At 42.3% G+C, this 11,404-nt stretch overlaps 1 protein-coding gene, 1 long non-coding RNA gene and 1 other non-coding gene across 4 annotated transcripts in view; 2 read left to right on the top strand and 1 right to left on the bottom strand.

Annotated features, from left to right (window-relative positions):
* Nucleotides 1–3,035: 3,035 nt before the first annotated feature.
* On the bottom strand, nucleotides 3,036–7,277 carry LOC134299940 (uncharacterized). 2 transcript variants are annotated; one of them, XR_010007189.1, is made up of 3 exons: nucleotides 7,072–7,277; nucleotides 5,203–5,320; nucleotides 3,036–4,882 (listed from the first exon to the last, which is right to left on the bottom strand). It is a non-coding gene; the product is annotated as an uncharacterized LOC134299940 (long non-coding RNA). The 2 variants fall into 2 exon arrangements; XR_010007186.1 differs by lacking the exon at nucleotides 3,036–4,882 and having other exon boundaries at nucleotides 5,037–5,320.
* A 12-nt stretch (nucleotides 7,278–7,289) lies between these two features.
* trnas-aga (transfer RNA serine (anticodon AGA)) lies at nucleotides 7,290–7,371 on the top strand. The gene has a single exon. It is a non-coding gene; the product is annotated as a tRNA-Ser (tRNA).
* Nucleotides 7,372–7,549: 178 nt separating this feature from the next.
* The window catches only part of hs1bp3 (HCLS1 binding protein 3), a 42,631-nt gene continuing 38,776 nt past the window's right edge, over nucleotides 7,550–11,404 (top strand). The window contains exons 1-2 of the mRNA XM_062984169.1: nucleotides 7,550–7,683; nucleotides 11,151–11,316. Of these exons, the coding sequence (XP_062840239.1) occupies nucleotides 7,655–7,683; nucleotides 11,151–11,316 (195 nt within the window). The 5' untranslated portion in view covers nucleotides 7,550–7,654. The remainder of the gene's footprint in view (nucleotides 7,684–11,150; nucleotides 11,317–11,404) is intronic.

Below are 11,404 nucleotides of genomic sequence, written 5' to 3'. Positions count from 1 at the left end.
GTTTATTTATTGCTTATTATAAATTGTTTTTACAGGCTATGGTCTTACGTATGTATATTGCTTTGTATTGTCTTTTATATAATGTTGTGAGCCACTTTGGGTTCCATTTAGGGAGAAAATCGTGATATAAGTAAAGATTTATTATTAGAGAAAAAGTTTATCTACTCCAGAGTTTCTCAAACTGTGCTCCTCCAGATGTTTTGGGCTTTAGCTCCCACAATTCCTAACAGCTGGTAAGATGGCTGGGACTTCTAGGAACTGAAGTCCAAAACACCTGGAGGAGTACCGTTAGAGAAACACTGATCTAGTCCACCACTCTTTTACTACAGCATCCAACTGGGTGCCTATGTGAAGTCCTTAACCAAGATATAACTGCATTATTTATTGAACGTTCTTTCTAAAAAAATATTGGCCACCTAGTCACTGAGTGACCAAGAAGGTTTACAAAGAATTTCTCAATATAATAATTATAACCAATTCAAAAAAAAGTCGAGAGAGAGATGAGCTAAACATTATGAAACATACTTTTGCACCATCCTGTGACCTTTGATGCTACATTATCATCATCATAGGCGATCTCTTGTGGCTGAGTATAATTGCCTTCTAAGTGTAGAGTCAAGGTGATGGGTCCATAAGTGACTGCAGATATCTATTCTGGATCCACGCAGTCTTTTGTAGTAAGGACATACATTTCCAGATGATAGGCGGTCCTGACAAGAGTTGGCTTGATGTCCTTTCCTCATCAGCCAGATTAATAACTGGGGCGGCATACAGGGAGCGTACCACCCCCCTGCTAAGCCAGCTCCACTGGCTGCCGATATGCTACCGAGCCCAATTCAAAGTGCTGGTCTTGACCTATAAAGCCCTAAACGGTTCTGGCCCAATTTACTTATCCGAACGTATCTCCTCATATGAGCCAGCTAGATCCCTAAGATCATCTGGAGAGGCCCTGCTCTCGGTCCCACCTGCCTCGCAGGCGCGGCTGGTGGGAACGAGGGACAGGGCCTTCTCGGTGGTGGCTCCCCGGCTGTGGAACACCCTCCCCACAAATATCCGACAAGCCCCAACTCTTCTGGGTTTCAGAAAGGCTGTGAAAACATGGCTGTGTGCACAACCTTTTAACGAGTAATATGATAACGTCGACATGGTCCGATTGAAGGCTGAAGCATGAGGTTTTTAGACAAATGGAGCTAATTTACATATGTTTTAATTTTTATAATGTATTTTAATGATGTATTTTTATAGTTTTAATTGATTGTGTGTACTGTTTTTGTTTTATTGTTGTGTTCTTGGCATTGAATGTTGCCAACTGTGTAAGGCGCCCTGAGTCCCCCCGGGTGAGAAGGGCGGGGTATAAATTCTGGAAATAAATAAATCATATGCTTCTCTCTTACGCCTTCTATTTGAGCGTCTTCAAAATCCACAGCATTGTTTGGAACAGTTGGCCTCCAGGAATAAGGCTTGAGTGCCAGGTGATTATAACACATATTTAAATGTTAGTCTAAGCCATTTGTAAATCTGTTTGGTGTCCACTGACATTCTGTTTTCCATTCTAGAGCTGAGAATAAAATAACTGTTTTGCGAAACGGTGATTGGACAATGTAGCCAGTCCTGCGATGGTGGAAAATCATCACTTTGATGCTGGTGGTCTTTGCTTCTTCCAGAACACTGATGTTTGTCTGTCTGTCTCTTCCCAAGGGATTTGCAGGATTTTAAAGGCAACAGTAATGGAATCATACAATCATTATGTTCATGCTACAAAATTATAGGATTATGAATCTATATGATCAGCCTTCCCAACTTCTTTTGTAATTTCAGGTTTGGTAGTTGAGAAAAGGGGCATTTAAAATGTTCAGCTTCTGACCAAACTGCAGACTCCTTAAGGCAGGATCTACGCTGCCATATAATCCAGATTATCAAAGCAGATACTGTATGTTTTTATATTGTATGTTTTTACTGGCAGTAAGCCACCTTGGGCCCTTGACTGGGGGAAGGCGGGGTATAAATTTCATAAGGTAAAAAGGTAAAGGTTTCCCCTGACGTTAAGTCCAGTCGTGACCGACTCTGGGGTTGGTACTCATCTCCATTTCTAAGACGAAGAGCCGGCTTTGTCCATAGACATCTCCAAGGTCATGTGGCCGGCATGACTGCATGGAGCGCCGTTACCTTCTCGCCGGAGCGGTACCTATTGATCTACTCACATTTGCATGTTTTTGAACTGCTAGGTTCACAGGACCTGAGGCTAACAGCAGGTGCTCATCCCGCTCCTGGGATTTGAACTTGGGACCTTTTGGTCCGGAAGTTCAGCAGCTCAGCGCGTTAACACACTGTGCCATAAACAAACAAACAAACAAACAAATATAATCTAGATTATCAAAGCAGATAATCCACATTATCTGCTTTGAACTGGATTACATGAGTTTACACTGCCATATATTCCAGTTCAAAGCAGATAGTCTGGATTTATATGACAGTGTAGAAGGCAGATCAGATGCAACTGCTGATAAAGGTCAGGGGAACTGACAGCATGATGCTACTGTGTATTACTGTATTTCAAAAGTATTACAGCATGATGGAAGCTCGCCATATTGAAGAAATTGGATTGACATAAGGCAACATATAGAATGGATCTTAGAATGGGGTCCTACACTGCCCTATATCCCAGGATCCGATCCCAGATTATCTGGCAATGTAGACTCATATAATCCAGATGAAAGCAGATAATCTCGAATCAGATCCCAGGATTTAAGGCAGTGTAGATCTAGCCTAGGATTCTTTAGAATAGAGCCATAGCAACTAAAATAGGATGATAGGTTGGAAGTATAATATTGTTGTTTTATATACCAGTGGTTTTATTTTGTATTGTACTGTGTGTTTATTTTATGGATTGTTTTAGGCACTTTGTGCCATATATAAGGCGCCCGAGTCCCTTTGGGGAGATGGAGGCAGAGTACAAAAATAAAGTTAATAATAATAATAATAATAATAATAATAATAATAATAATAATAATAATATACTACAACTGTTTGGGGTGGAAGGGCTCCTGATGTTGGCATAGTTAAACCATACATAACAGGAGGCAATTCTGTATATACTTGTTAGAAATGTTCTGTTTTATTCTTTTGTATTGTGTATTGGCATCGAATTCTGCCAGTTTTGTAAGCCGCCCTGAGTCCCTTCAGGTGAGAAGGGCGGGATAGAAATGATGGAAATAAATAATAAATAAATAAACCTGATGGGGCTTATGTATGAGTAGAGCCGTGGTTCTCAACCTGGGGTCTCCAGATGTCTTTGGCCTACAACTCCCACAAATCCCAGCCAGTTTACCAGCTGTTAGGATTTCTGGGAGTTGAAGGCCCAAAACAACTGGGGACCCTAGGTTGAGAACCACTGGAGTAGAGGATTGCGGTGGAAATCTCTCAGCCTGCCCGAGTTCTGTTAGGACTTTTTGGGGTTCCGGTCTCTGAGTTCTTAATCCATCCTGGCTGGTTGGAAAATTCTGAGAACTGCCGTCCTCCAAAGTTACTTTTTCACAGGCTGTGTCCAAAACACTTCTAGCAAATGGAAGCCACAAAGCCTATAGAGATAGAAAGCTTGCCCTGTACAAAGCCGTGGCAAATAGTGAAACGTGAGATTACCCCCACAGCTGGGTACTGTGACATTTGTTTGTGATTTACAGAGACTACCTAAGCTTGCCAGAAATAAGTCACCATAACTTCAGGAAAGTTTTGCCTGCAGCCAGGCAAGTGGCAAGTTTATCTTCCAGTAGGGATTGTTTAGAGCTTTGCCTTGATCAGCTCTGACGCGTCCCTTGTGATGACTTACAAGTGAAATGCTTAAGAGGTTAGGAGAGGGGGTTGATGGGAACAGCAAAGATATTGAAGAACACTGAAAGGATTCTATAAATAACTTTATTGCAGCATAAAAGGCAGATTTTAAATCTAGGGATTCAAGAAGAAGAGTCCTGATATTAAAATCCCGTCCAGGCTCACATCTGTGTTTTGTAACTATCATAAAGAAGGGTAGGAGATATATAGGTGAGCTTTCCTCAAACCCTCCTGATATGTCAGACAATAGCTCTTACCCCCAGGTGACAACTTGCTGCTTCTTTAGGGTGAGTTTTACTGACAGCAGCCTATAGGAAGCACCATCTATCTTGCAAACAAGGAGAGTTTGTGTTATTTACCCTCTCACTTTGCTTACTTGGAATAAAAAAAATAGTTGTCATCACTTTGGCAGAGACAATACAATCTTCTACATAGAAACAAAACATATGAGGTCTGTACAACTTGTTTGCTATTCCTGGAGGCTTCAGAAATACAATTCACATTAAAAAAATGAGTTGGGAATACACTGGATAGTGTCCTGTTTAAGCTAGTGATCGGATGAGTGCACCCTATACTCAGCCATATGGGAAGCCAAACCAGTCTAAGCATACACTGAAGCATAGTTAAGGCAATAATGAAACCACAAGAAATGGTATAAGAGTATAAGTCCAATGCCAGTCAGTGGAAGATTGAAGAGAAAGGGGCAAGTAAAATTACAGGAAGCAACGGATTAAGGAATGTGAAATGATGCCACAGAGACTTTGCAGCACTTGTTTGCAACCAAGAAATGGTTATGTTAAGATATAATAGCTATGAGTAAAATTACATCAACGTGTTCTTTTAAAGACCAGGCACAATTTTTCAGTTAGCATTTGAATCTGGAGATCAGAGAGATGAAGTGTCTCAGTATCTGGCTCTTGGTCTTCAGGAATTACAACGTAGAATGGTCCAGGTTCTAACTTCAATAGTTCCTTGGCAGAATTACCAGACACTTCTGGTTCCAACTGGACCCTCTTATTTTGGCTCATCGCTTCCTTGTCTGAGGAGGCCTCTTCTACATAGGGTGCAACAGATGGGTTGGGTTCAGGGGCTTGTGGCCAACACTGCTCTGCTTGGGCATCTAATGTGGCCCTTTGGCCTCTAAAGGCACCCAACCTCGGTTTTTTTGGGGGATTTCAGTTATATAACACAGTATAAAGGGACAGATGGCAGGTCAAGAATTTGTTTAATCTGTTAGATTCAAGCTGTTTTTTGATCAAAGGCAAAGGATAAGATACAAATCCCATCCACGCAGAGAATCTGAATAGACAAGCAACTGAGGCGGGATCTACATTGCAGGATCAGATCCGAGAGTATTTGTTTATTTCAGATTACCTGGCAGTTTAGGTAAAGGTAAAGGTTTCCCCTGATGTAACGTCCAGTTGTATCCGACTCTGGGGGTTGGTGCTCATCTCCATTTCTAAGCCGAAGAGCCAGCGTTGTCCGTAGACACCTTCAAAGCAGATAATCTGGGATCAGAGCTTGGGATATAGGGCAGTGTAGATCCAACCAGAATCTCAGTTTGAAGCTAGTGACAGCATAGTATCCAAGAGCAGTAACTACGGGACTATGTGGTTTTAATTGGTAATTGGTTTAAACATTTGAGATGTTTTAACGGTTGGTTTAATGAAGGTTCTCAATCTGTGGGTCCCCAGATGTTTTGGCCCTCAACTCCCAGAAATCCTAACAGCTGGTAAACTGGCTGGGATTTCTGGGAGTTGTAGGTCAAAACACCTGGGACCCACAGGCTGAGAACTACTGATTTAATGTATATTTTTTTTGCTGAATTTATGTTTGTAAGGCATCATACAAACTCATTGTTGTCTGTATATATGTGAGCCACTCTGAGTCCCCTTTGGGGTATAAATATGGCAAATAAATAAATAAACAAACTATGAGGTTCAGATCACACATATCTCAGGTTGTTCTTGATCTCCCAGCATCTCTTATTTGCCTCAAGAGATGACCACTCCAGATTAGTCAAGTTTGAAAACTTTTTTAACAAGCAAAGAAAATCAAAGAGGGGAACTGGCTACAGTACATGCCACTCTGGAGAAAATACCAAATACTCTGGAATGCAAATAGATATGGAACACCTCCATACGTATACACTACGGAATAGACATTAGATGACATTACGTGCTCTAAATACCTTAAAGGCATCAAATCGCATCTGATCTTGGAGCTAACAGGCAGGGTCAGTCCTGGTTTGTACTTTGGGGAGAGATTGCAAAGGCTGTGGAGGCTTGGGATTTGCAGTTTGGTGAGGCGCCACATTGCTAACACAGAGAAAGCTAAAGACCTTATAAAGAATCCCCTTTATTGGGTTGCTGTGAGTTTTCCGGGCTGTATGGCCATATTCCAGAAGCATTCTCTTCTGATGTTTTGCCCATTTCTATGGCAGGCATCCTCGGAGGTTGTGAGGTCTGTTGGAAACTAGGCAAGTGAGGTTTATATATCTGTGGAAAGTCCAGGGTGGGAAAACTAATAAGCTAATAATTTTTAATCTGATTTTTAAATGTACTGTAGTTTTTATATGTGTGTTTTATTGTAAGCCGCCCTGAGTCCCCTGTTGGGTGAGAAGGGCGGGATATAAATATTGTAATAAATAAATGAACTCAATGAACCAACCTGGACACAGCATATGATTTGAGAAGACAGAAATGTTGGCCCACTCTTAACAACCATGATGTCAGACTACACAGAAAAGCCACTGAAATCCACAATCATGTGGACAATTTCAGCAGAAAGGAGGAAACCATGAAAATGAACAAAATCTGGCTACCAGGATTAAAAAAACCCCCTCTAAAATCTGGAAAGAACAACACTGAAAACAGGAATTTGAGGCAGGAAACAATCAGGGCCAGCTAACACCTCCAAAAAAAAAAAAAGGATTCCCCCAGGAAGGAATCAGCTAGATCTTGAAGCTGCAAGGCTATTCAATCCAAATCAAGGTGGCCAATTGCAACATTTACACTGGCCTCCAACTGACGAAGAGTTCTTTTATCACCCTGGACTTTCCACAGATATATATAAACCTTCCTTGCCTAGTTTCCAACAGACCTCACAACCTCTGAGGATGCCTGCCATAGATGTGGGCGAAACGTCAGAAGAGAATACTTCTAGAACATGGCCATACAGCCCGGAAAACATACAACAACCCTGTGATCCCGGCCATGAAAGCCTTCGACAACACCCTCTTACCTAGTTTCCAACAGACCTCACAACCTCGGAGAAGGCCTGCCATAGATGTGGGTGAAATGTCAGGAGAGAATGCTCTGGAACATGGTCAGACGGCGGGAAACGTCACAGCAACCTAGAAAGTATTATTGCTTCCCGAAATCTAGTTTTTGGAAAGGCTCATCGTGATGTTGAGAGCAGCATTGAAAAAGCCTTATCCGGGTGCTTTTCCACCGCTAGGAGTAGTCGTGGCCGAGTGGTTAAGGCGATGGACTAGAAATCCATTGGGGTCTCCCCGCGCAGGTTCGAATCCTGCCGACTACGCAATTGCCTTTTTTTTAAAGGCGGCGACACACAGCGTGATTAGATGAGTTATTAAATCATAGAATATTAAAACAAGAGGGGGGAAAATACGAAGCAGATCACGAAGGAGCCGGGTTCGAGGCTGGGAGTCTCCGGATCGTAATGAGGGTCAGGGAGGCGAGGCTTGGCAAAGGGGAACAAGGCGGAAGAGGATTGCGTGAGATCTCGGCCTGGCTGCCAAGGGAGCGCTTCCTCCCCACTTCCCCCGAAGTTTGGGGCCCATTGCTTTGGAAGGGGCCTCGCCATGCAGCCGGCCGTCTTGGTCACCACCAGGTAAGGAGTGGGGAGATCTTATGTGTGTATTATAGGGAGTCCAGGCGAGCCCCTGATTTGCTGCCAGGGAGTGGAAAGGTGGGAGGGGAGTAGTTCAAGTAGTTCTTGAAAACTACGTCCTTGAAGGAGACTTTCCTTCGAGTTTTTTTTCTCATGGTCCTCTTTGCAGTTTCCCCTCCCTTTTTTTTTTGAAGTTGCTCCGCCCCCCCCCCCCCCCAAAAAACCCCAGCTTTCAATGCCAACCTTTCCTAAGATCTCTTTAGCGTTGCGGGATTTTCCCCTGCCCACCAGGTGGCGCTGTTGCTCCTCCATTGGTAGATACTCGTTCTCAGTGAGGTCACTAAGGTTGGTGCCACCCTCCATGGAACTCCTTCTGAACCAAACCACAGAGAAGCCATTGAAATCTGCAAGCATGTGGGCAATTTCAGTAGAAAGGAGGAAGCCATGAAAGTGAACACAATCTGGCTACCAGTATTAAAAAAACCTCTAACATCAGGACAGTAATTAAAGAACAACACTAAAGACAGGGGGATTCCAGACAGGAAACAATCAGGGCCAGCTAACACCCCCCAACGAAGGATCCCCCCAGGCAGGAAGCAGCCAGGCTTTGAAGCTGCAAGGCTATTCAATGCTAATCAAGGTGGCCAGTTGCACCATTCCCACTTGCCTCAAACAGAGAAGAGTTCTTTCTCCCACCCTGGACTTTCCACATACAGTAGAGTCTCACTTATCCAAGCTAAACGGGCCGGCAGAAGCTTGGATAAGCGAATATCTTGGATAATAAGGAGGGATTAAGGAAAAGCCTATTAAACATCAAATTAGGTTATGATTTTTAAATTAAGCACCAAAACATCATGTTATACAACAAATTTGACAGAAAAAGTAGTTCAATACGCAGTAATGTTATGTTGTAATTATTGTATTTACGAATTTAGCACCAAAATATCACGATGTATTGAAAACATTGACTACAAAAATGCGTTGGATAATCCAGAGGCTTGGATAAGCGGGGCTTGGATAAGTGAGACTCTACTGTATAAATAAACCCCCCCTTGCCTAGTTTTCCGACAGACCTCACAAACTCTGAGGATGACTGCCATAGATGTGGGCGAAACATCAGGAGAGAATGCTTTTGGAACAGGGCCATACAGCCTGGAAAACTCACAGCAACTTGGACCACAATACTGTAGCTAAAAGGCCAGATCATATTAGATACTTTCAGCAACTGTTAAAAAAAACAGCAGTGAAAATAACAGGGTGTGCTTGTAGTGCAGTGATGGCCAACCTATGACACGCATGTCAGCACTGATACGCCTAGCCATTTTTGCTGACACACTGCCTCATGCAGATTGATTGGATGACTTATGTCTTTTGTGGCCAAATTTGGTGTGATTTGGTCCAGTGGTTTTCTTGTTTATTCCATGGGAATTATGCACATTTCATTATATCATTCTATTATTATTCTATTATTATTGTAGTATATTATTATATTATTACTATTATATTATTATTATATTATTCATTATTCATGACTACATTGAAACTAGAATAGAGAGAAACTGCAAGCGATACCATAGATTGTTGTACATGGAAATAATGGTAGTAAATAGTTTTTGATTTATTAAATACAGTTATATATTACAATTATACATTTTTGTTATTTAAACCATACATATTGCAAAATTATGGTTTTTTTCTCGAAGTGACACACCACCCAAGTCATGCTAGGTTTTTTAGGTGAATTTTGACACACCAAGCGCAAAAGGTTGCCCATCATTGTTGTAGTGCATGCAGTGATTCAAAGCTCCCTGGTAACTGGATAACAATGGCAGCTCTCACAATATTGTATATGTATTAGATTTCAAAAGTAAATAATCAGAGAATCTGCGAAGCCCACCTCCTCAATGGGGAACTGAACCACCTAAACTGGGCTCTTCAGGCCAATGGAGACTCCACCACAGACATCAGAAGAGCTGTAAGGCCAAGAACAAGCCAAGAGAGTAAAGACAAAGATCCACCCAGAGGAAAAGTGCTCTTACCATACATCAGGGGAACCACTGACTGCATAGGCAATCTCATGAAGAAACACAACTTACAAACTATCTACCTACCCACTAAGAAAACCCAACAAATGCTACATTCAGCAATGGACAAGAGAGATCCTCTCACCTGTGCAGGAGTCTTCCATAGTTGAGAACAAATGTACAGAACCTATGGGGACTCCCTGTACCCAAGTGTACAGCCATTCCTGGATAAAGTGAACATGGATGTATTTGTTTAAATGCATGACATCTTTCTATCAACTCCAAATGCATTTCCTGCTAATTTTATGCTGCCTACGATTCCATCTATTTCCCTGTGGTTTATGCCCTTAAGGTCTTCTGCGACTCATTAGTGCCATACCTTCTTTCCCCTCATTAATCTGTCAAACGTTATCTCTTCCTATAAATTCCTATAAACTGACATTTGAAGGAGAGGCCGTTTTTCCATCCCCATCACCTTTCCAGGCATGGTGGGAACACAAGATAGGGTCTTTTTGGTGATTTCCCGATAACTTTGTAATACCTTCCTTTGCTGTCATTATTTCTATTTCTGTATGTACAAATGAGCCCCCGGTGGCGCAGTGGATTAATCTGCTGAACTTGCTGACCAAAAGGTCGGCGGTTCGAATCTGGGGAGCGGAGTGAGCTCCCGCTATTAGCCCCAGCTTCTGCCAACCTAGCAGTTCGAAAACATGCAAATGTGAGTAGATCAATAGATACCGGTCCGGCGGGAAGGTAACGGCGCTCCATGCAGTCATGTGGGCCACACGACCTAGGAGTCATCTACAGACAACTCAGCTCATCAGCTTAGAAATGGAGATGAGCACCAATCCCCAGAGTTGGACACGACTAGATTTAATGTCAGGGGAAACACTTTACCTTTACTATGTACAAGTACATCATGTTGTTTTGTTCCTACAAGTTAGTGTGTTTGTATATTTGCAGATATAAATTCAAGTAATTCCCACTCTCAGGGTGATTTGGGGCTTATTGCAATGTCTCAGGGTAACAACCCCACAGGGTTATTTTTGGAATACAGTTGTGTTGAGAACATTATACGCTACCATGCCCTTCTTGGAGGAATGACGGATTAAAAAGCTAGTAAGTAATAATACAGTTGTGGAAAATCTTTTTTAAACTCCCAGGGATGACAGTTTTCCTCCCATGAAATAGCTCTGCTTTGCTAACCAGATGCCCTCTAGGTGTGCTGGACTGTGGCTTCCATCAACCCCAACCAAACTGGGTCATTATCAAATAAATCCAGTTTAGCACATTATTCCTTCACTCTCCTGAATCACTCTTAATAACACTGACTTATGCTTTTAGTCCAGTTCTGAAAGCCAGCAGGCCAAAAACTGGTATCAGTATTCAAGATGCTGAAATGTTACTGATCTCTGACTGACCTTCTGTTTCTTACACTCTCAGATCTCTTCAAAATGCTCACACAGGGATAGATCTGTCTGTCCCAGAGTACCAGGAAATCCGTGGAAAGATGCTTTCTGGCCATGTGGAATACAACATCGTTGTTGTTACTCAGGTGGCTGCATTCAAATCAGCAAAGCACAAGCCAGAAGATATCATCCAGTTTATGGTAATCATCAAGTTACTTCATTTTTGGTTGAAGGAGGAAAGAGAAAGCAATAAGGAATATGAATGAATGGGGCTAGGCCTCAAATGTG

The sequence above is a fragment of the Anolis carolinensis genome, chromosome 1, assembly GCF_035594765.1.
Source record: "Anolis carolinensis isolate JA03-04 chromosome 1, rAnoCar3.1.pri, whole genome shotgun sequence".
Classification (NCBI taxonomy): Eukaryota; Metazoa; Chordata; class Lepidosauria; order Squamata; family Dactyloidae; genus Anolis; species Anolis carolinensis.
The sequence above is the reverse complement of the archived record's forward strand: the minus strand, read 5'-3'. Positions and strand labels throughout refer to the sequence as shown.